Source organism: Salvelinus fontinalis, chromosome 16 (genome assembly GCF_029448725.1).
Source record: "Salvelinus fontinalis isolate EN_2023a chromosome 16, ASM2944872v1, whole genome shotgun sequence".
Classification (NCBI taxonomy): Eukaryota; Metazoa; Chordata; class Actinopteri; order Salmoniformes; family Salmonidae; genus Salvelinus; species Salvelinus fontinalis.
Window position 1 is genome coordinate 17,476,210 of NC_074680.1, and position 25,249 is coordinate 17,501,458.

Below are 25,249 nucleotides of genomic sequence, written 5' to 3' on the forward strand. Positions count from 1 at the left end.
GTGGGCTGACTGTGAACACTCTGAGAGACTCTGGGTTGAGGTCAGTGATAAAGTAGTCTAGAGTGCTACTGCCAAGAGATGAGCTATAGGTGTACCTACCATATGAGTCCCCTTGAAGCCTACCATTGACTATGTACATACCTAGCGTGTGACAGAGTTGCAGGAGTTGTGACCCGTTTTTGTTGGTTATGCTGTCATAGTTGGGGCATATGGGGGAAGGAATGCTGTCACCTCCAGGCAGGAGTTTGGCCCCATGTGTGCTCAGAGTGTCAGGTTCTTGTCCGGTTCTGGCAGTTAGGTTGCCACAGACTAGTACATGTCCCTGGGCCTGGAAACGATTGATTTCCCCCTCCAGGATGGAGAAGCTGTCTTCATTAAAGTATGGGTATCCTAGTGGGGGGATATAGGTAGCACACAGGAGGACATTTTTCTCTGTTAAGATATTTTCCTTTTGAATTTCTAGCCAAATGTAAAATGTTCCTGTTTTGATGAATTTAATGGAGTGAGTTAGGTCTGCTCTATACCAAATTAGCATACCCCCTGAGTCCCTTCCCTGTTTCACACCTGGTAGTTTGGTGGATGGTACGACCAGCGTTCTGTAACCTAGAGGGCAACCAGTGGGTCCGTCTCCTCTATACCAGGTTTCTTGTAGAATGACAATGCCTGTATTTGTGATTTCTTTGATGAAATCCAGGTTCCTGCTCTTTAGGTCAAAGGCAGATGACCACAGGCCTTGGATATTCCAGGATGAGATAGTGAAGGCTTTGTGCTCCATAAAGTGTCCAATGTTGCTGGTCGTGTGGTTTGGCCTCAGGTCAGTAAATGTGACCAAAGCCTGCTGAGCATCTGGTACATGCCATTGGCTTGGGCTAGTGTAAGAGTGGGGGTTGGGCTAGTGTAAGAGTGGGGGTTGGGCCTGTTTGCCCGCTCACGGCCTGGGCGTATGTGTGACTTCCAGGTTGAGGCCCTCTTTGCAGGGGTGGGGTGCATGGGGTGGGCAGGAAGGGCATAGGTCTGATCTGAGGGAGCCTAAATGGGGTGTGGGCATGGATGACTTGGGGGGATGTTGATTGGTTGGGGTGGGGGTGTGTTTGTGGCTGGTGGTGTTGTGGTCTGGATGTAGGTCCTCTCGGCGTGGGTCCTCTATGTGTAGGTCCGGGGGGGGTCCCGCAGGTCTGGGAGAGTGTCTCGCTGGTCTGGGCGGGGTGTCTATTGATCTGTTGCTCCTGTGTGAAGTGTTGGGGCTACGTTTGAGAGCGATGTCCTTTAGAGTCCGGGCGAAGGTGGGCACTGCTGCCTTGTATAGGTGGACCTGGTCATAGAGGCTGTTCAAGACCAGGGTGGAGTGGTGGGCCAGGAAAACATTTGGTTTTGAGGCACAGTCATGGGAAATACTTGAGTTTACCCACTGTATGGTAGCAGGGTGGAAGTCTTTTCATGGTAGCAGGGTGGAGATACCTTCTTCTACTTTCCCCCAATGCACAAGTGGTTATTTCAATCACTCCCTTCAGTGCTGTGGCCACCCTTTCCTGCTGTGTTCTCAGGTCATTTGTGCCTGTGTGTATTATTATGTGGCTAGGTGAACCTAGTTGGTCCTCAGTGGGTTGTGGGTTGTTCTCTGTCACATGCCATCCCCCTCAACCTATCCTCTAGCAGTCTGATCCTCACCTCTAGTGATCTGTTCTTCTCCTGCTCTTTATATTTTTGAAGTTGTCTCACCAGAGTCCAGAGTGCAGATATGTCTCTTTCCACCTACAGCTCTCCGGGTCTGGTTAAGGGGTTGTTGTTGTGCTGTCTGGGTCTGTACTGACTGGAGAGTAAACACCTGCTGTTCCAGCTCCACCTGCCTTACCTCCAGCTGGGTAAATGTATCCTTTTTTTTTTATCCCATTTTCTCCCCAATTTCCGTGGTATCCAATCGCTAGTAATTACTACCTTGTCTCATCGCTACAACTCCCGTACGGGCTCGGGAGAGACGAAGGTCGAAAGCCATGCGTCCTCCGAAGCACAACCCAACCAGCCGTACTGCTTCTTAACACAGCGCGCCTCCAACCCGGAAGCCAGCCGCACCAATGTGTCGGAGGAAACACCGTGTACCTGGCCCCCTTGGTTGGCGCGCACTGCGCCCGGCCCGCCACAGGAGTCGCTGGAGCGCGATGAGACAAGGATATCCCTACCGGCCAAACCCTCCCTACCCCGGACGACGCTATGCCAATTGTGCGTCGCCCCACGGACCTCCCGGTCGCGGCCGGCTGCTACAGAGCCTGGGCGCGAACCCAGAGACTCTGGTGGCGCAGTTAGCACTGTGATGCAGTGCCCTAGACCACTGCGCCACCCGGGAGGCCGGGTAAATGTATCCTTAATTTCATTGAGGGAGTAGTACTCTGTCCTGGGAGGTTGGCTTTCCGCTTGGGGTTGCTCATCTGTGGGTTTATATAACACGAGGTCTGGTCTGACCCGCTCGGGGTGGTGGTACCTTTCTCAAGGGAGAGCTTCTCCTGCTGGGCCAAGTCTTTGATTAGGTGAAAGTCCAGGTAAAACGGTTTTGGGTTGCCCTGTACCATTACTGTTCCAGACTTATAGAGACTTATATTAGCTGACTCAGGAGTCCTCGTTGTCTAGTATCCTGAGTTTCCACCCCTCGTTAACAACACCTCTCTTAACTAATATAGCACTGTGCCATGCCAGGGGATGGTTTGTGTGGAAGGTTGCTGATGTTCCCATGTTTATAATAGTCAGCAAAAAGTGTCTCTTGATTTTTCATAAGGAGCTTCATTTTGTGATCTTTTCTTGCCTTATCATTCTTTACTGTATTTGAATTACCTCTGAACAGCAGGAGGCAGCTTCTAAGGCCTTTCGGTTTGGTTGGAGTAGACTGTTCAATTCTCCTGCCATTGTTGGGCTAAAGGGCTTTGACATTCTCACTTTACACATCAGGACTAATTGAAGTTGTATCAAGCTTGGCAGTCTTAATTTAGCATGCAATCCTTATAAAGTTAATGTAATGTATTTTTCTTCTTGGCTTTTGGAAATAAAATATAGCTTCAGACTTAACATTACTCACTCAGTTCCAGGTTGGATGATGTTTTCAGGTTTCTGTTGTTTTCCCAGAGCATTTGCTGTATAGCGTTGAAATAATAATCTTAGGTAGTTGAAAACCTTCCAGGTGATTCCGTAATTACGTCCAAAACCAGGTTGTGGGTTTTGATTTGGAGTGAAGGTTATGTTGTAGAGGGTAGTATCCTGTATATGTTCCTGACAAAAAAGTCCAAGTTTACCTAACTCTAAATCTATCTTTTTTAAGAACATGCTGAAAAATGCAGGAGCTCATCTGATCATGACCTCTCAGTCTCTCTCTCAGCTTGTCTCTTCACTCTGACTGGGTTTTGATTCTGATTACTGATGGTGGTAATGTTGTAAATGAGCTACGATGCTAGCGTAGCCCACATCAATAATGCTCGTACAATTTTTCGATATGGCCATAAAAACTTCTAAGAATATTGGCATAAGTAACTAAAGACGATGATACTAGTGGGTGGAGTCATTTGTGTTGCTGTCAATGCGGTCAACCTACCAGAGAACAGTCTGAGTTGAGGGCAGGAACTGTTGGCCAATCACATGCGTCTTAAAATCATACTAAACCCCTACCACAGAGGACGCAATAAAATGTACACCTCTGCGCGCCTCTTCTGGAGGAGGAGGCAGATGTGTGGAAAATCTCATGAAAAGCAAAGATATTCCAGACAGCAGGTGGCAGCATTGCACTCCTGAAAAAAAAAATCTTAACAAAACAATGAATGTGGGCGTAACTTGACATTGCTCAGGATGTTTTGAAGCTTTCTCGAGGGTTATAGAAAATACTAGTAGTGGTCATATAAGGATTTGTGGCTGTTGGCCTGAATTAAGACATGAAGAAATACAGAGAACGATGGAGAGCAAATTCTGCATTTTGACCGACACAGAAGACCTCAGAACCCTAATTTCAAGTACCGAAGATAATCTGCAAATTGAAAGGTAACGCGTTAGCTAGCTAAATTTCATTGGCGGGGCTAGCTAGCTAGGCTAGCAAACCAATAACTAAATATCTTGCCAAACAGTAGATTAACCGACATCAACAGTATTCAATATTGCATCGACAACTAAACGCATCAACACTAGGTTTTAGAAGGCTGCACTTAGCTAGGTAGCTAACTATCTAATTAGCTATATTCAAAGCTAGCTAGCGTTAATACTAGCTAGTTACAATGGAGGTACTTAACTAGCCTAATGGTCTGCCAACTAACGTCAGATGGCGTATACCATGACGTGTGTTGCAGTTTGCGTACAAGAGTATTAATTATAGCTAACTGACGTTAGCTGCCATGTTCATTTTCTATTCAATTTATCAAATTATGTTGACTACAATAACAATGCTGACTTAAAAACTGATAATATATTTTTTTAAATGTAACTAACGTTAGCTGTATTTATTCCTCGTGTTATTATTTTTCTATTTATCTTTCTTATTCTCTGCACTGTAAGCATTTCACTGTTAGTCTACACCTGTTGTTTACGAAGCATGTAACATAACATTTTATGTAATTTACCTGGGATTGCATTGCAAATGTGCATGTCATCATCAGACAGTTTGCTTGCTAACGTTTACAAGGTGATCCCTTGGGCTCTGGCTTGAGGGATGTTTTGCAGTACACTCATTTGTACTTTAATGAATTAGGCATTTAGTAAATGATGAATACCTTCCTTCATCAAGACCATACAGGAAAACCCTTATTAGTCATAAGGAAGATTTAGGATTGAGGATATAAGGTGAGCCTCGCTCTGTGCTTAAAATCAACTTCACTCCTTAGCCTAGGAGAATGATAACTTATACCTTCATGTTGTCTCCTTAGGACAAAGACTTTGTTTGAGGAGATCCGTGCATCCATCAACAACAATGAAGAAGAGGACCGTTCCTTTTGGAGGCCTGTGCTCCCATGGGGGGGTGTCTACACCATCAGGGCGGGGAGGAGGGCCATCTCATGCACCCCTCTGTATGTTAAGATAAGCCTAAAGAACACCTGCACAATTGATGGGTTCCTCATGATCCTCTATATAATACTGAGAGACAACCACAGCTTTCCCCGGGAGGTGGGCATCTTTCTGGGCAGGCAGTTTGTAGAGCATTTCCTCTACCTGATGGACTCGTATGACTACACCACCGTTAAGATGCTGTGGATCTGGGACAGGATGTCCAAGAGGCAGTACCGCTCAGTGATCCACCATGCAGCGTTGGAGATCGACCTGTTTGGTAACGAACATGAGAACTTCACCAAGAACTTAGAGACAATGCTGTCCACTATGCAGGAGAGCCTATGCACCAACTGGAGCTGTCCTGCTCGCTTCCAGGAGTTCTTACAGAGAACCATCAACATCAAGTAAGAGAGGCAGAGGCTGTAAGTCTAAGTTTGATAGCTGGTCAGTGTGGGAGGATTTTCTTTGTTCCTTATCTCCCAGAGTTTCTGATCAGATTACAGTGATCCTTCATTAGTATAGAAATTAATAGTTAGTTACTACAAATAAAGTATGAACTCAATTAGTTCAGTGGGGTGAACTGGACTATGTCCAAATGGGAGGGCCTTCCCTGTTTCTATTGCTTGCTTTGCTAATTCTTCTGGACAGCTGGTCTACACCTGTCTTCAAGAAGCTTTTATTTCTCCCCTTTGACTCGCTGCTTGACTAAAATAAGGCCCAGCTGTCTATAATGCTCACAGCAGGGTTGTGCTCAATTCCGAATTTTAGAATTGACTCCCATTCAACTCATGAGTTGAAATTGAATTGGCCACACCCCACATGTTGCAGAGTTTGAGTGGCAGGAAGTAGAATTTTTAATTCCGTGCAATTCAAAGAAATTCCACGAAGTCATAGAACATAAGAGTTTAATTGAATCTGGCAGGTGGGTTGTTCCACTTCAAAAAGCACATAAAAGATTTTGACACCCACCATCTCCGATTGTTCTGAAATTGTTTGTAGTTAGAAACATAAGCATTTCTACAATTTGTTGATTGCACCCTAATTGGCCATTTAAATTTATAGGATTTATATAGTATTCAATAAATATAGTAGCTAATGTTCGATTTGCACAAAAACCTCTTAACAATGATTACGATGTAAGGAATCCAAGTAAATGGTCAAAGGCCAGAAGATGCGACTTGGAGTGTTGTTCTTTCATGTAATATATTCTCAGTGAATTAAGTGTTTTTTTTGTTGTTTTTTATCGATTGTTTCATCAATATTTTATATGAATGTATATAATGACATGCTTGATGTTTTATATACAAGATGTATATTTGTATAGACCTACACATAATATACTCTGAGTGTACAAAACATTAGAAACACCTGCTCTTTCCATCACAGACTGACCAGGTGAATCCAGGTGAAAGCTATGATCCCTTATTGATGTCACTTGTTGTATCCACTTTAATCAGTGTAGATGAAGGGAAGGAGACAGGTTAAAGGTATTCTTCGGGATTTTGGCAGATGCCTTTAGGCTAGTAGATACCCATAGACTTCCAGTCATTGTGAATGCTAGTTAGCATTGGCTCGCAAAACTACCTCTAACTTACATTTACATTACATTTAAGTCATTTAGCAGACGCTCTTATCCAGAGCGACTTACAAATTGGTGCATTCACCTTATGATATCCAGTGGAACAACCACTTTACAATAGTGCATCTAACTCTTTTAAGGGGGGGGGTTAGAAGGATTACTTTATCCTATCCTAGGTATTCCTTAAAGAGGTGGGGTTTCAGGTGTCTCCGGAAGGTGGTGATTGACTCCTATTAACTTCCTTTTGTACTGGACACAGAGACACAAAAATGGTATCCACGAGTTCGTCTGACTCTAGGGGAGTAAATAAAGGGCATCTGCCAAAATTCTGAAGGGTTTTTCACTCAACAGTTTCCCGTGTGTATAAAGAATGGTCCACCACCCAAAGGACATCCAGCCAACTTGACACAACTGTGGGAAGCATTTGAGTCAATATGGGCCAGCATCCCTGTTGAACGCTTTCGACACCTTTGTGGAGTCCATGCCCCAACAAATTGATTCTGTTCTGACGGCAAAAGGGTGTACAACTCAATATTAGGAAGGTTTTCCTAATGTTTTATACACTCAGTGTTGAATAGAAGAGGCATTTGAATTTCACTAAATTCAATTATATTGCAATTCTGTATCCTGTTTACTACTTGAATTGGAAAGAATTGAGCATAATCCTGGCTCGCAGTAGAAAATAATGAAGAGAGCAGTTGGTTTCTAAACAGCTCTGGTTCAATCTCTGCCAGAGCCTTATAAAGGTATGTTTACCCACGTGGGCTATATTTAGACAGTGGACTATACCTATTACCAAATCCCAACTATTTCAGTCGTTTTCATAGGTGCTTTTCTTTCTGGTGGAGATTAAAATTATGAATTAGGTTTGTGTAAATGCATCTATGTAGCCTGATACTGGTGGTGGTTAGAGCTAACCCTAACTACATGGTGTTCAGAGTCTGACTTCTTACACTTGTTCTTCTTTCCCAGTCCTCCTCATGAGCTGCCCCATAGAGATCCCATTCAGTCAGCGGTGGAGGAGTTCTTCTGTCCCAAAATTATTCTCTGCAAAGAACTGGGGTGAGACATAATGTGAATGTTGAAGCATCATATCCTATAATCTCTCCTGGTCTTTTCTATGATGCTGACTGATTTCCTGTCTGTTCTGCAGGTGTAATGGGTTGAGGGAGTTTTCTCAGAGGGTCTTCTGCCATGGCCCACCTCCTTTTGTCATTCTCAACATGCAGCTATGGAAGTCTGAGGAGCTGTCCTACGTTCCTTACCATCTGGCTCTGTCCCAACACAGGTAAGGAAACCATGTAGAGCAGGAGGACTCCAATCCCAGCCTCATTGTCTGATGCTGTTCTTTTTCTCCCTGGTTGTTCATTTAATGTCAATATCGGCAGTCTGTTTTTTTATTTTGTTGAAACAGTAACCTCCTTGCTTGTACTTTGCTATTTTCATTGATTTCATTAAGTGTTTTCTGGTAACCGAGACTGGTTTTTAACATGCTAAAAAATACAACCGTCTCTGCTTTTCAATAGGTACTCACTGGAAGGCGCCACGCTCTTCAACAAGGAAGAGCATCACTACTCTGCAGCCTTCCAGATAGACGGCTACTGGATGCACTATGACGGGCTGAGGAGCGACAATCTGATCCTGTTAAACAAGCCCCCTGAACTCCTGCTGCTCTCTTCCCTTGTCTACATCCGCGCCTCAGACAAATGAGGTGCACAAAGGTAACCAAACAGGGATGGGGTCAGATCCATTTTTCATTACTTACTTGAATTAAAATTCTCCAGAAATAGAATTGAACCAAAATTGAATTAACCCCAACTTTGTCACCAGGATCCTGACGGGACACGGAAGGAAGGAGGGAGACACTCAACAGCACTAATAGAAAGGAATCTTTAGAAAATTGCTCACCTATACTTACACCTTCCTGTCATTCTTTTTGTTTCCCTTAATTCACAGAAAAATAATCCTTTACCTTACATTTGGTTAATCATGGTTTTGTCTTTCATTCCTCAGTGAGAACATACCATAACTTTTTGTTTAGCACAATCATATTTTAATGACATGTCAACAACTTCCTTCTTCTGTTTTATACTTTAAGATTATTTTTGAAATGATGTGCTCTATTTTGCCTTACTGTTGAATCTGAAACTGTGTGCAAAGTGATAAGTGCATCTTCTCTTTGGGCATGCTTGGAATCCAAGAATATATGTATGAACTATAGTAGTTCTGGGCAGGTATGCATATTGAAGAATGAACTCATAGCTTTACTGCATAAATGTTTGTTGAAAGGTTTGCTTGCAGTGTGTTCTCTTGGGTGGGATGGCATTCAGAGAAGCAAATTCAGCTAATTCAACTTTGATGTAGACTTGTCAACAGGGTATATAAGCTAGACCAGCAAAGCTTCTGTGAGAGTTGGTACAATACTACAATCTATTTGTGCATACCAGCCCTGACTTCAGATTAAACTGGTGCTTTTTTAAATACTATTTCCACTGTAGTTTGAAACCATTTAAGTATTGCTTTGTATTTTGTGGAAATTCAATCATTATCCTTGATTTACTTGCTTGTTTTAAGTTGTCCATGTTTTTTTTTAATTTATCCATTATTTTACCAGGTAAGTTGACTGAGAACACATTCTCATTTACAGCAACGACCTGGGGAATAGTTACAGGGGAGAGGGGGATGAATGAGCCAATTGTAAACGGGATTATTAGGTGGCTGATGGTTTGAAGGCCAGATTGGGAATTTTAGCCAGGACACCAGGGTTCACACCCCTACTCTTACGCTAAGTGCCATAGGATCTTTAATGACCTCAGTCAGGACACCCGTTTAACATCCCATCCAAAAGACGGCACCGTACACAGGGCAGTGTCCCCAGTCACTGCCCTGGGGCATTGGGATAATTTTTAGACCAGAGGAAAGAGTGCCTCCTATTGGCCCTCCAACACCACTTCCAGCAGCATCTGGTCTCCCATCCAGGGACTGACCAGGACCAACCCTGTTTAGCTTCAGAAGCAAGCCGGCAGTGGTATGCTGCTGACTACTTGATGGAAGTGAACATGTCAGTGATTGTTAGAATACATGCTCCAATAATTGTATAAAATCAGTTCTGTCTTAAATGTCAGTAATTACAAGTACCCCAGCACAGTGACATTACAGAAGTGCTTCTTGAGTGCTTGCTTGTTTGCCTTTCATAGTATCATATGATATCCTGCACAATTCAATAAGGTAAATTACATCCCAATCTAAAGATGTCAAACCTGTAAATATTAGTATACAAATGTGATTTTGTAATGCATTTGATCATTTAGAAATGAACAGAGCATTGAACCATCACATTGTGCCTTTTGGCAATTTATCAGTGTACAATTTCATTCTTGACAGAACTACATAATGAAACTCTTAGAGCAAAAATACTTGTTCATGTGTGTATCTATGCTTTCATTCTTAATTCTTTTTTTTAAACCAATACAAATTTTATATGCGAACGTGTTTGTTTTCGTTGCTCGTGTGCACCATAACTAAGAAACGAGCCAAAGAACAGCGTACCTTTAAGGCAGGCATTTATTAATTTTAACTGGGTACGACGGCACACACAAACTGGCTAAAATGTATGTTCAATCAAAGCATGATAACATTTTGGAAAAAGATACAGCTTCTACATCAAGATTCTTGTAGTTCCAGTAATAATCCACAGGATATAGAATTCAACATTATCACCGTAAGCCAGTTCAGACACTCATGGGAAATGTAAAAGAAGCAGTGGTAATTTGGCTAACAATGACATCAGTTTCAAATGACTTTTCCAGACTTGATTTTAGTATTCCCTCTGCATTCATAAGTAAAACAAGCACTTTGGTGAGTGGTGGCAAAACAAGACATGGTTAGGGCATGATAAAAGTACACACTTATTTTTCTTAAATAACTTCACATTTAGCTATACATCCCTTCATTTTGCAGTTTCACGGTTTCATATTCCACGTAGGGTCAAAAGTTTCCCTCCACAGCACAGTAAAGACTAAGTCTGTATACATTCATCCCTAAAATGTATGTTATCTTCAATATCCCCATGGATAACATCTTTCTATATGTAGTAGTAGTATCAACTGCTTGACAATGGATGGCAGCTGCAGACAATCATGCCTGCGCGATTTTCACTCTGTTCTAGCTCATCCTCCCAAGCTGTTGTAGATGGGATTTTCACTCTGTTCTAGCTCATCCTCCCAAGCTGTTGTAGATGGGATTTTCACTCTGTTCTAGCTCATCCTCCCAAGCTGTTGTAGATGGGATTTTCACTCTGTTCTAGCTCATCCTCCCAAGCTGTTGTAGATGGGATTTTCACTCTGTTCTAGCTCATCCTCCCAAGCTGTTGTAGATGGGATTTTCACTCTGTTCTAGCTCATCCTCCCAAACTGTTGTAGATGGGATTTTCACTCTGTTCTAGCTCATCCTCCCAAGCTGTTGTAGATGGGATTTTCACTCTGTTCTAGCTCATCCTCCCAAACTGTTGTAGATGGGATTTTCACTCTGTTCTAGCTCATCCTCCCAAGCTGTTGTAGATGGGATTTTCACTCTGTTCTAGCTCATCCTCCCAAGCTGTTGTAGATGGGATTTTCACTCTGTTCTAGCTCATCCTCCCAAGCTGTTGTAGATGGGATTTTCACTCTGTTCTAGCTCATCCTCCCAAGCTGTTGTAGATGGGATTTTCACTCTGTTCTAGCTCATCCTCCCAAGCTGTTGTAGATGGGATTTTCACTCTGTTCTAGCTCATCCTCCCAAGCTGTTGTAGATGGGATTTTCACTCTGTTCTAGCTCATCCTCCCAAGCTGTTGTAGATGGGATTTTCACTCTGTTCTAGCTCATCCTCCCAAGCTGTTGTAGATGGGATTTTCACTCTGTTCTAGCTCATCCTCCCAAGCTGTTGTAGATGGGATTTTCACTCTGTTCTAGCTCATCCTCCCAAGCTGTTGTAGATGGGATTTTCACTCTGTTCTAGCTCATCCTCCCAAGCTGTTGTAGATGGACAAATGCCTAACATCAAGAATTGAAACAGAAAAGCACAATTGCAAGAAAATCTAAAAGGGATAAGACTATTCAATTAAAATGGTTAAAGTAATACAGTATTAGTTCATTTTATACTATGTGCACAAAGTTATCTTAGGATGTTCCAAGGATGTCATATTTCACCTATTGCATTATGTTGGATTTGCGTTGATTATTCATACGAAGGATATCTGAAGAAAATGAAAACCAATTCATGGTTATGTGAATAGGAGCTGTACATTCATGCAGGTTGAAATGGTATATTTACTTCCATCCCATGGCAGCGTAAACTTTTTTTGCAATCATAGATTAATTTAGATGTTTCCACTGAAATGTTAAAGCCCGCTATTCCAAGATGAGGAAAAAACAGCAGCAGGTTTAACCATGAAACAACTTGTTTTAGAAATAAATTCACCTTTAAAGGCAATTTAACATCGCCTAAGATTCAACCATCAGCATTTAAAGAAGTCAAGTGAAGAACTTGCATGCTTGTTCAGACAAGCTCCCATACTGCTGATGCTGACAATGGTCTCTTATTGCTTGAACAAGAATAAACAGTCTTAAGATGTTTGTTGGGGGGGGGGGGGGGGGGGGGCCTTCCCTTGATCTTAATTTGTTATGTCCAAGGTAACGTTTAGAGGGTAAGAGCTGAAGAGTATAGGTAATCACAATTGACAAGTGTGTAAATGGAACACAACACTGCAGCACTGTAACTGCAAGGCTGCTCTCTGGTGAGAGACTAGATCAGATGGCTTAGAGCAGGGGTGTCAAACTCATTCCACGGAGGGCCTAGTGTCTGCAGGTTTTTGGTTTTTCCTTTCAATAAAGCCCTAGACAACCAGGTGTGGGGAGTTCCTAACTAATTAGTGATGTTAATTCATCAATCAAGTGTAAGGGAGGAGCGAAAACCCGCAGACACTCGGCCCCCCGTGGAATGAGTTTGACACCTGTGGCTTAGAGCAAGACCTATACAGTCAGTCTTGTGCCAATCTTACATTACATGCAAACTGGGACTTTTACTGGAATTACAATCCATTTGATTGTCTGCAAACTTTCCCCAGTACATGTGAACTGACTTGCACAACATTGTTAATAGCTCTTCAAAGATGAGAGCACACAATGCAAAGTGGGATGGGGAAAACAGAGACAAAAAGGTTTGAACGGTGGTGGTCTTTCAGACAATATAAAACGTGTGATAACGTCACAGCAATATGAAACGCCTTGACCTTTGAGGCTAAATTCAAAGCAAAAATAATTGTATCCACAAATGTATTGCATTGTTTAAATTCCATGAACCTAAATTGAGACCCATGTACAAATTGAAGTTGCACTACTCATCATAAGTTTGGTAAGTGCAATGCAGAGCTCCCTTTAAGTTTTCCTCATGTGCAAACATCTATAAAATGTACAATACAAGGAAACTGCTCTTACACTCTGAACCAACAACAGGGATTGATTTTCTCTATCTGTAGCCTCGTGTTACCTGTCCTTCAGCGTGGCCCAAGGCTACAACACCCAGACTCGGCCTGCAGCCATCTAACCCAGGCGAGCGCTTTGAGCTCAGTCATGTCTCCATGCCCTTGTCTGTCTGCCATGTCTCGCTCCGAGGTCCAAATAGTTTGTGACAGTGACAATTTTGCTTGACATAGAACACTGCCCTTACTGCTCCATATCCACCCCATCCATATGACAATGTCACACGTACTATGCATTAGCAGTGAAAATAACCCTTTTGAGTCTGGCACACAGGAGAAAGTTACACCAGACTTGTGAAAGAAGGTCATCTTTTGGCACTTCACAAGGCTGTGTATATCCACTCTTGCCTGAGCTCCTCAGGAAGACCTTGGCCACATGTGGCTTCTCACACATGCTTCATCAGAGCAAGCAAGCAGAGAAAGGGGGTGTAGGGGTCATTACATTTTAGGCATTTAGCAGACACTCTTATCCAGAACGACTTGCAGGAGCAATTAGGGTTAAGTGCCTTACTCAAGGGCACAGAGATTTTTCCCCTAGTCGGCTCAAGGATTCAAACCAGCGACCATTCGGTTACTGGCCCAACGCTCTTAACCGCTAGGCTTCTTCCTAACCCATTAGAGACCAACAATCTCAGACTTTCTTTGTAAGGAAATTGGCAGTGAGCCATACAGCCAGATCCACTACTTAATGCAGGGACAATGTTTCAGACAAACTATCGCTAAACGGATGACAGCCGTGGGGCTCAAGAGAGAAAGCGTCAGATCATAAATGTATCCATAGACGGTACCTAACGAGTCCAATTTAAAAATGGCGCTCAAAGTAAAGACTGGTGGTTGAGGTATTCCAGTCACAAGCTTGCCTTCTAGCAAGACACTGCTTTATAGCATGGGGGCATTTTGATGCACAACCAACATCTACAACAACACAGAAAAACAAATAAAAGACACCTGATACAATGAGGCAACACAGACAACAGCTGAATCCTGAATCCTAATAGCACCAGTTAGTATTGTGTACAAACCCAGCAGTGAAAAGCTGGACAGGATAACTTTTCAATACTTATGAAGAGGGATGAAGTGTGACCCTACCTCAGGAAGATGTAACAGAAGCCGTAAGATGGGGATTTAGCAATTGCTCCGAGGATGAAAGACAGGTGGCAAATACTCAAGAGAATTCAGTGGGGTTTGTTAATCCTTCACAACCTCTTCTTCAACCCTTGAATCAAATACATGTATACACACATACCATAACTAGTAACCCAGTGCAAAAAAAACATTTACAGGCAATGCACTAGAGGATATTAATATCTATACATTTCTTTTAATTTAAATTATTTACAGAGAAAAAAAAAAGGCAGCCCTTTAAGTGAATATAAATATTCAGATCTCTCTTTGTGAAGCACTGATTTAGATGCAGACATTTCAAACTGTGAGCCGATCACCTTGCCTGAGCTTTAGTCCTGCACACAGACACAGAAGAACAATCATGCGTCTACTCACAAGCATACAGACACTCTGCGCCACACACATACTTTAAAGATCTAGAAAAGAAAAAAAAACTGGAACATGTTCTGCTCATAGCAGAAAAAAAACAAATGAACACAAAAAAAAGTCTACAATTTAAAAAAGTGACAGTTTTCACCCAAAGTCCTGTGAAAAGTTGTCATTGTGGTCCAGCAGCAATCATCTCTTCTCTGTGACAAGATGCATGGTGATCTGCTCCTCTCCTCCACCAAGACCCTTTCACTCTGGCCATCTGTGGTTCCCTGGTGCCAGCCGGGCTCATCTCTCTCTTCTTAAGGAGTCCTACCCAGGGGTGCCATGGGTCAAAGAGCAGTCATGCCAAAGTTACAGCGGCAGTACATCATGCCGCTTGAGTCCAGCCAGCTGTCTGTGATGGGGTCGTATCGCTGTACAGTGTTCAGGTAGGATGATCCCGAGTGACCCCCCACCACATAGAGATAGTTGTCCACGATCGCGGAGCCAACCCCTGGAAGATAAATATTAAAAATGGTTATTCCTGGCCATGCAATATGAATGGTCAACTTCCCAGCATCAACATAAACCTTGTAGTAATTTCCCAGCTCACCTGTGCGTGGTTCATTCATGGGCCGACAGGCTGTCCACTGGTTCTGGTGTGGGTCATACCGCTCAATGCTGGACAGATGTGATACCCCGTTGTGTCCCCCAACCACAAATATGAACCCTAGCATGACACCAACGGCAAAATTGATCCGTTTGTCTGCCATGGGGGCTACCATTTCCCAGGCATCCTTGCTGGGGTCGTACCGCTCCACACTAGAGAGACAGAGTTAATAAATTAAACACGGTCCTTCAAGTGGCACAGTTATAGTGATACTGTGCATTGACAATATCACTGCTGTCTTCTTAAACAGGTGAGTACAGTAGCAGGAATTATAGCCATCATAAATGACTGACTCACTTTTTCCTGTATCAAAGCCAATACAATTCACTCTTGCTCTTAGACATTATGTAGCTGTGCCATTGTCATCACAAACCAATGCAGCCCCATTTAATGAGGCCATCTATTCTAGTCCTATATTTTTCTGGCATTATCAAAGCGATGAAACCCTCGACAACGTTGTCGGAAAACTGTCAATTTGGGAATTACCTTTGAACAACTAAGTCCCCACAGCTTCCCTGTCCAAACACATTCTCCTGAGGGGTTTGGGGAGTCAAGGAAACTAACAACACATCCCTCTAGTCGACAACAGATGTCTAACCAGCAAGGCAGCACTTATTCTATGAAAGCAACTACAGTGCCCGCTGTAATTATTGGGACATTCCTTCTTTTGGTTCTATGCTTTAAAAGTTGGGATTTGAAATCAAACAATGACTACGAGGTTAAAGTGCAGACTGACAGCTTTCATTTGAGGGTATTTTCATCCATATCGGTGAACCATTTAGAAATTACAGCACTTTTTGTACACAGTCCCCCTATATTAGGGGAGCAAAAGTATTGGGACACTTGTGTATTAAAGTAGTAAAAAGTTAAGTATTTGATCCCATATTCATAGCACACAATGACTACATCAAGCGTGTGACTCTACAAATTTGTTGGATGCATTTGCTGGGTTTTTGGTTGTGTTTCAGATTATTTTGTGGCCAATAGAAATTAATGGTAAATAATATAGTGTGTCATTTTGGAGTCACTTTTATTGTAAATAAGAATAGAATATGGTAGTATGATGTTTCTGCATCTAACTTTGTCACTCATCATTATTCATGATTCATTCAGGATTATCTGTAGTCATGGTAGAATCCACATTCATATAGAAGTGTTTAGAAACATATTTTATTCACAATAAAAGTGACTACAAAATGACAGTACATTATTTACCATTAATTTCTATTGGGCACAAAATAATCTGAAACAACCAAAATAAACAAATGCAGCATCACAGACTTGACGTAGTCATTGCGTGTTATAAATATGGGACCAAATACTAACCTTTTTAATACACAAGTGAATTTGTCCCAATACTTTTGCTCCCCTAAAATGGGAGGGGGGCTATCTACACAAAGTGCTGTAATTTCTAAAAGGTGAAAATCCCAACAAATTAAAAAGCTGACAGTCTGCACTTCAACATCAGTCATTGCTTGATTTCAAATCCCATCTTTTAAAGTATAGAGCCAAAAGAAGAAAAAATGCTTCACTGTCCCAATAATTACAGAGGGCACTGTATAACCATCTGAGTGGAAGACAACAAATCTTGATTTTACAGAATATGGGTTGCACTGCAGGCTAGTAACAGAGCAGGGGGCTGAAACTCTTTGAATGGATGAATCAAAGCATTCAAAGGTTGTGGGGTCTACCATAAATAACCTTTCTGATGTGAAAACTGTCATGTGTAGGAACAAAAAGGTTGACGGCAGGTTTTGAAGTAGACCTAGTATTTCAAAAGCCTATTGGAACCTCATAAGCAAAGCCTGTGAAAATCCAAAATACCACCACTTTCTATTGACTAGACGAGATGAAGTGAAAACGTACCTGTTCATATGGGCGGGGCCATAGCCACCAATGGCATAGACCATGCCATCCAGCACAGCCGTGGCAAAGCAGCTGCGTGACTTGGTCATAGGTGCCACAGGCTGCCACTCCTTCACTTTGGGGACATATTTTTCTACAGACTGTAGGTAGTACTGGCCATCATAGCCCCCAAGGGCATAGAGCTCCCCAGCCAAGACCACCACCCCCAGGGTGCTGCGACACTCTGCCATGCGCTCCACTGTGGACCACGTGTTGCTGTCAGGGTCCCAGCTCTCCACTGTGCTCTCATGTCTCCGGTAGCTAATGCCCTGTCGCATGTGTGTGGCGATGCCACCCACCACATACACCTTCTGGTCCAACACTGCCACTCCAAACTCATAGCGGGGCACACTAAGAGGGGCAAGCCCAATCCATGAATCCGTTTGAGGGAAGTACATTTCCATGCTACGAGAGAAAGAAATAAGTTACATTTATTAAATGTCTTTCTAATTCACATGAAACAAATTAAGAATCTACATATTTATAATAAAAAAATTAAAATTGTTTTTAAATGGGGGGGGCGGGGTTGACAAACAGTTTTTAATGATTCTGTTTGGGGCTCAGCATTACCTCTCGAGGGTGGCAAAGAGGCCAGCCTTGCCTCCTACAGCAAGGAGCACTTTGGCAGCACAGCGTGGCCTTGTGGACAACACCGTCTGGTAGGAGAGCCGGTGCTCAGGCATGAAATGGTATTTGAGGGCCTCGTTGAGGAGGTGCTTGCAGGCGTGATCATCCCGGATAAGGTGGTTGGCCTCGTAGAGGCGGGTGAGGAACTTAACGCTGAGGAAAGGCAAGCGGACGCAGTGCAGTAGCTGAGCTAGGTGCTTCTGCCGCTCAGTCACATCGTACTTGATCCACGACTCCAGGGCGTAGAACACAGTCTCTTCCGTTACCACCTTCAGACAGTCATTTGACACTATTTCATCCAATTCTGCCCGTGTCAGCTCAAAAAACTCCTCTGTCTGGCACACCTCTTCAAAATTCTGACAGATGAATTTAGTGGCAGCCAGGCAGAGATCATGGCAGCCATAGGTCTCAGCGAAGCGTGAGATGCCTATACAGTTCCCAGCATCTAGCTGACTCTCTAAGAAGGAGCAGCACTCCTTCAGCACCAGCTTGACCTGGAGCAGGTTAGCAGCTGGCAGTAGGGACTCCACTCTTTCCTGTGAGATGAATACCGTGCCAGTGTAGGCATACTCAACGATTGCCTACAAGAGGAGAAATAAAAAACACAATCATGCTATTAAAGAGCCAGACAAAGTGTAGACAAAGTGTGCTTTTAGGAAACAGTGAAATCTTCCAAATGATGACAGTGAGCTTAAACAAGCATTACCTGTAGCGCAGCCTCGTCAATGCACTGGAACTCCACCTCGGAGGTCTCCTTCTCTGACAGGTTGCCCGTGAACATGGCCTTGAAGTAGGGGCTGATGCTCGCCAGCACCACTTTGTGGGCATGGATCTTGCATTCACCCACGCGCAGCACAATGTCGCACAGCTCATGGTCCTGCCGCAACAGCTGGAGGCCTTGCAACAGCTGCTCAGAGTGGGGCCGCGTCAGACTGGCAAGCATATAGGACTGGGCCTGCTGGTCCATCTTTAAGAAAAAACGCACAACATTACCATGCTGTCAAATGTAAGGGACAAGTACAGTTTAAATAGACATTGTTGCAGCATAATCTCCATGTAAAGTTGCAGGACAGCCTGATAACAGCATCAATTTCATGAAACCAAAATACAGAACTATAGACAAGCGGAGGAGGAAACGCAAGACAACATATCCCTCTCCAGGTCAAATCTAAGGGAAGGACTGAATCGACTTGCAGTATCTAGCAAGGTAAACAAGTGAGCCACCTAAGTCATGCCAATGTGATTTAAGCTATAGTTAAGTACAACATACAATATGCAGTGGCAGTGCACAGCATACAATATATCTGAGTGTGTGTCTACAAGTTTCATCGTATCATATCAGGTATGCAAATTAGCTAGATCTGATGAGTAGGGAATGGGATTAAAAAAATGGCCTGATGAAAGATGACACTGCAACTGAAAATCTAAGCGGCCTTTCTTTTTTTTTACAAAACGGTGAAAAATATGTATATCAACAAGAATTCAGTTTGCCTTGATAATCCTTTAGTAAAGACGTGTTCTTTCACCATTTAATGCATTCAGTTTAGCTCACTTAAAGCTCAAGCGTTGAGCAAGTTTCATCTAGCTAGCTAACGTTAGTTATCTGGCCAACTAGCTAATAATAACCCCATTTACTAAATAATATTAATATGTAAGATGTAGCTATGACAGAGTTCTTAAACCTTTCAAACATTGCTATCTAGCTACTGTAGTATCTTTGGCTATGCTAGTAGCTTTGCATCTTCAAAGCATATTTCGACCAAGCTTGAGCGACGCCTCAAAACCGCAAGGCTCCGTTAGCTAGCTGTCAGATGTCAGCAAGCTAGCTAGTGTACCATTGTTAAGCTATACCTTCGCCATTTCATCTGCTATAACTAAACTGAGCGAGCAAGCTTGCTAACAGTTTAGCACAACAACAGCATCTATTTGCCAAATATCAAAACTTGTCGATGACCTGTAATGAATACCAATGTAAAATATAAACATTACATTTCTCAAGGCGTTATCTAACGTTATCTGCTTAGCTACTAGCAAATATGTGTATAATGAACCCTACTAGTTTGGCTAGCTAATATGGATAGTATCAGTAGCTGCCTTCGCGACGTCGGCCCATTTAGCATAAATAGCAACAGCCTTGCAAGCCACAAAATTACTGTTCTGATTTTTCAGACTAGCTGATGAATATTGCATGTATTTTATAACATAGCTAGTAATAATGCGTAACCTGCAATAACCAGGCTATCGGATGTACGAGGGGTTTGAGGCATCGTGTGAGAAATTACAACTAATTTTAGCTAGCAACAAGGGTGTTATTTCCAATGCATTACCACGAAGCCAGTACACTGTTGCTGCTAAAATACAGTACTAAGCAAGCTAAACATTGATCTCCAGCTTGAGTGTTATCTATTGTAACGTGTGATAGCTACTAGCTAAATAACTTCAAAAAATGTACAACACTATGCAAGGGAGACAAACCTGTGTTGAGCGTCAGATGAGCGGACAAGGTCTGTTTTATTGCAGCAGCAGAGTTAAATCCAGGAACCGCAGGAACCCCAGCGTCTGTCAGGAAAACAAAAGCCAAACACTTTATGCTGCGTAACTTTTGGGAACTAGCAGGGTACTTCTAAAGGAATGGTATATTTTGTAGCTATTTTGCACACATTGCCATTGATAATCTGTTTTTATACACAACCATAGTACATCATACAAGTTAGGGGAGAGATAGAACGGAAAGAAGGCAATAACCAACTAGGAGTCATGAAAATAAAATACAAATATCAACATAAAAAAATCCCAATTTTAATTTGGTATGATGAAATAGTGTAATACTTTGTCAATTCGCTAAATTGACAAATGTACAGTAGCTTTATGGTAGAAGTTGCACTCCCTCTGTTGTCCAGCAGAGGTGCCCAGTAAATCAATATATGAGTATCAACATAGTCCTTAGAGGGGCTACGATATCACAAATCAGTCATTTATAAACCTATTTGAATAAGAACAGTTATGATATACAGTGCCATCGGAAAGTATTCAGACCCCTTGACTTTTTCCATATATATATATATATTCTTTTTTTAACTTAGCCAGGCAATTCAGTTAAGAACAAATTCTTATTTACAAAGACGGCCTACCCTGGCCAAACCCTAACCCAGACGACGCTGAGCCAATTGTGCGCCAACCTATGGGACTCCCAATCACGGACGGTTGTGATACAACGTGGAATCGAACCAGGGTCTGTAGTGACATCTGTCAGACCCCTTGTGAGACCATATGCTAACACATGCACATTTGTGGCCTGCTGGAGGTCATTTTGCAGGGCTCTGGCAGTGCACCTCCTTGCACAAAGGCGGAGGTAGCGGTCCTGCTGCTGGGTTGTTGCCCTCCTACGGCCTCCTCCACGTCTCCTGATGTACTGGCCTGTCTCCTGGTAGCGCCTCCATGTTCTGGACACTACGCTGACAGACACAGCAAACCTTTTTGCCACAGCTCGCATTGATGTGCCATCCTGGATGAACTGCACTGAACCACTTGTGTGGGTTGTAGACTCCGTCTCATGCTACCACTAGAGTGAGAGCACCGCCAGCATTCAAAAGTGACCAAAACATCAGCCAGGAAGCATAGGAACTGAGAAGTGGTCTGTGGTCACCACCTGCAGAATCACTCCTTTTTTGGGGGTGTCTTGCTAATTGCCTATAATTTCCACCTTTTGTCTATTCCATTTGCACAACAGCATGTGAAATTTATTGTCAATCAGTGTTGCTTCCTAAGTGGACAGTTTGATTTCACAGAAGTGTGATTGACTTGGAGTTACATTGTGTTGTTTAAGTGTTCCCTTTATTTTTTTGAGCAGTGTATATGTCCATGGTGGCCTGATATGGTTCCCAATCAGAGGCAGCTGTTTATCGTTGTCTCTGATTGGGGATCATATTTAGGTAGCCATTTTCCCTTGGGTATTTGTGGGTTCTTGTCTATCTGTAGTTGCCTGTCAGCACTCATTTTGTACATTTTGTTCAGTGTTCATTCTTGTAATAAAGAAGAATGTACGCATACCACGCTGCGCCTTGGTCTCCTCCTTTTGACTGTTAATGTGATTAAATGTTCATTATTTGACTAGGCTACCTGTATTTTACATTTTGTTGTTATTTAGCTGAACACTAGAGTTTAATTTTATTTTTGGCAGTGAAACGAGGCTACCTCACCCACATGTATAGCCCCGTTGGAAAATATAAATGGACTGTTTGATAAATGTTTTTTTTTAAATATAAAAACACTTTTCTTTTTAATGTGAATCACATTTTTAGTTGGCGTACCCCTGATGGCAGTTTGGGAATACCTGTAGAGAATGCTGGTGAAGTTTTATGCATTTTGTTTTAATGTTTTGGGTCATGCAAGGTTATATTAATTAGACGCTCTGGGAAGAAAAAAAGCTGGGCTTAAACCTAAATCATGGAGTCATTGGTAAACCGATCTCCTGACGTAATTTTGTATGTCATAGTGATGAATTTTCTATGCTGTTAAGAATTAGGATATTTTGTATTATTTTTGTGAAGATATTTGGTATGTACCATTTGTTAATTGTATTATTATTGCGTAACTGTAATACATCTGATTACTTTTAAATGGATATGAACCGTAGTCCTCACATTTCTGAGTAATATTCCTTGAATTATTATTTGATATAATGTCTAATGGTAAATATTATTCACAAAATACGTAGCATATATGCTCTGTCTCTAATTGTGTATCTCTGAGTTAAGTCAATAATTTAATGCTAAGACATAGATTGCAAGATATTAACTCCTTGTTCCCCAGACACTTAATAATTGCATAACGGTAAATATAGACTCTAGCATTTTATAGTATTCCGAGTGGTGACGCAAGGCTCGCAACCTTGGCTATACCCACTGATTACGATTATGGGCCTATAGCGTTCACATAATACTGGAGTCAGATTGAATAATAAACTACATTTATCAATGTCATTTTTACACATCTACATAATGGAGACCTCTCATCCTCAGTCGATGGGGATTTCCACCAAACTACACAATGGTTGGAAAATTTCCACCAACCTACATAATGGTTGGATAATTTCCACCAAACTGAATGGTGACTCATCCAGTTGATGGCTGACCAAAACAAGCAAACATTAGATACAGCTGTAATGTCAGTGTGATGAGTCACTAATAAACTAGTGGATTGAGCGGTTTGACAATATCTACTAACCAAAATATTCAAGGCTAATCCGTAGCCTACGCCAGCTGTTACGGCTACAAGTATTCTGTGTGTATCCTGTGTGTATTTCTTTTCTCTCCTTCTCCCCTACTCACAGGTGACAATCATCATTCCCCAATCAGTCATCAATCATTCGCTAATCAGAAGACACCTGCTCCTTTTCCCTTACCCAATCACAGTTCCTTTCCCTTGGTTTAAAAGCCCTGTCAGTTGTTTTCTCAGTAGCTCAATCTCTCTGTCAATGCAGTCTGTCTGTCAATGCAGTCTGTCTGTCAATGCAGTCTGTCTGTCAATGCAGTCTGTCTGTCAATGCAGTCTGTCTGTCAATGCAGTCTGTCTGTCTGTCTGTCTGTCTGTCTGTCTGTCTGTCTGTCTGTCTGTCTGTCGAGAGAGTTTTTTTATTTTTTATCTACATGTCACTTTGTCCCCACCTGTGAGTATTGTTATGGTGTTTGTTTGATGGTGGGAAAAGGGGGTAACCAGACAAGTCGCCCTTGGGCATACGCTACCCGTAGGTAAACGTTGTTAAAAACACTAGTTAGAACTGGGTGGACCACCCCCTGTATTTATTGGTTAGTCTAGTTTAGGGGTGTTTTTGGATTATTGTTTCATTCCTTGGGTCCAACTCAGCCCCTTTTCCTGCTCCCCCCATTACTGGGTGTTTATAAATAAACTGAGTGTTTGACGGTAGGTCTTAGTAGTTGTTATTTCGTTTACACTCTTACTTTGTCACTACTATAATTTGCACGAGTTATGTTACGGGTCCCATTACCATCCCCCCTAGACTGTCGGGCCAAAGGGATTTGTAACACCAGCCTAGCTTCCTGTGGTAAATTTCCCATTGGCACCATTTATATTTTATTCCTTACACCAAAAACAAACATACATATACAACAGATGCACACAAACAACTACATACAGTGCCAACAGAATGTATTTATACCCCTTGACTTATTCCACACTTTGTTGTGTTACAGCCTGAACTCAAAATGTTTTAAAAAGCTTTTTTTCTCACCCATCTACACACAATACCCCATAATGTAAAAGTACTCTGCTCACACCTACAGTTGAAGTCGGAAGTTTACATACACCTTAGCCAAATAAACTGAGTTTAAATGTTTCACAATTCCTGACATTTAATCCTAGTAAAAATTCCCTGTCTTAGGACACCACTTTATTTTAAGAATGTGAAATGTCAGAATAATAGAGACAATGATTTATTTCAGCTTTTATTTCTTTCATCACATTCCCAGTGGGTCAGAAGTTTACATACACTCAATTGGTATTTGGTAACATTGTATTTCAATTGTTTAACTTGGGTCAAACGTTTCGGGTAGCCTTCCACAAGCTTCCCATAATAAGTTGGGTGAATTTTAACCCATTCCTCCTGACAGAACTGGTGTAACAGTCAGGTTTGTAAGCCTCCTTGCTCGCATATGCTTTTTCAGTTCTGCCCACAAATTTTCTATGGGATAGAGGTCAGGGCTTTGTGATGGCCACTCCAATACCTTGACTTTGTTGTCCTCAAGCCATTTTGCCACAACTTTGGAAGTACCCTTGGGGTCATTGTCCATTTGGAAGACCCATTTGCGACCAAGCTTTAACTTCCTGACTGATGTCTTGAGATGTCGCTTCAATATAGGCGCATAATTTCCCTTCATTATGATGCCTTCTATTTTGTGAAGTGCACCAGTCCCTCCTGCAGCAAAGCACCCCCACAACATGATGCTGCCACCCCCGTTTTCACAGTTGGGATGGTGTTCTTCAGCTTGCAAGCATCCCCATTTTTCCTCCAAACATAATGATGGTCATTATGGCCAAACAGTTCTATTTATGTTTCATCAGACCAGAGGACATTTCTTAAAAAAGTATGATCTTTGTCCCCATGTGCAGTTGCAAACCATAGTCTGGCTTTTTTATGGCGGTTTTGGAGCAGTGGCTTCTTCCTTGCTGAGTGGCATTTCAGGTTATGTCGATATAGGACTCGTTTTACTGTGGATATTGATGATTTTGTACCTGTTTCCTCCAGCATCTTCACAAGGTCCTTTGCTGTTGTTCTGGGATTGATTTGCACTTTTCTCACCAAAGTACATTCATCTCTAGGAGAGAGAATGCCTCTCCTTCCTGAGCTGTATGACGGCTGTGTGGTCCCATGGTGTTAATACTTGTGTACTATTGTTTGTACAAATGAACGTGGTACTTTCAGGCGTTTGGAAATTGCTCCCAAGG

General features: G+C 42.3%; 2 protein-coding genes across 2 annotated transcripts; one reads left to right on the forward strand and one right to left on the reverse strand.

The window, feature by feature from the left end:
• The first annotated feature begins 3,775 nt into the window (after nt 1–3,775).
• LOC129812740 (uncharacterized protein C14orf28 homolog) lies at nt 3,776–10,077 on the forward strand. The gene is made up of 6 exons (XM_055864571.1): nt 3,776–4,014; nt 4,890–5,414; nt 7,562–7,651; nt 7,743–7,877; nt 8,116–8,310; nt 8,420–10,077. Exons 1-5 carry the CDS (start codon nt 3,929–3,931, stop codon nt 8,297–8,299), a joined length of 1,020 nt encoding a protein of 339 aa, XP_055720546.1. The 5' UTR covers nt 3,776–3,928; the 3' UTR covers nt 8,300–8,310; nt 8,420–10,077.
• A 2,139-nt stretch (nt 10,078–12,216) lies between these two features.
• LOC129812739 (kelch-like protein 28) lies at nt 12,217–20,849 on the reverse strand. Its single transcript, XM_055864570.1, has 6 exons — nt 20,261–20,849; nt 18,492–18,752; nt 17,729–18,366; nt 17,120–17,563; nt 15,197–15,405; nt 12,217–15,097 (listed from the first exon to the last, which is right to left on the reverse strand). Exons 2-6 carry the CDS (start codon nt 18,750–18,752, stop codon nt 14,934–14,936), a joined length of 1,716 nt encoding a protein of 571 aa, XP_055720545.1. The 5' UTR covers nt 20,261–20,849; the 3' UTR covers nt 12,217–14,933.
• Between the last annotated feature and the right edge of the window lie 4,400 nt (nt 20,850–25,249).

Bases quoted from the DNA above. Each gene is read 5' to 3' on its own strand.
- LOC129812740 (XM_055864571.1), top strand. From the start codon at position 3,929: ATGGAGAGCAAATTCTGCATTTTGACCGACACAGAAGACCTCAGAACC. The intron at 4,015-4,889 runs GTAACGCGTTAG...TTGTCTCCTTAG, and splicing joins GATAATCTGCAAATTGAAAG to GACAAAGACTTTGTTTGAGG. The intron at 7,652-7,742 runs GTGAGACATAAT...TCTGTTCTGCAG, and splicing joins ATTCTCTGCAAAGAACTGGG to GTGTAATGGGTTGAGGGAGT.
- LOC129812739 (XM_055864570.1), bottom strand. From the start codon at position 18,752: ATGGACCAGCAGGCCCAGTCCTATATGCTTGCCAGTCTGACGCGGCCC. The intron at 18,367-18,491 runs GTAATGCTTGTT...CTCCTCTTGTAG, and splicing joins TTGACGAGGCTGCGCTACAG to GCAATCGTTGAGTATGCCTA. The intron at 17,564-17,728 runs GTAATGCTGAGC...TTTCTCTCGTAG, and splicing joins CTCTTTGCCACCCTCGAGAG to CATGGAAATGTACTTCCCTC.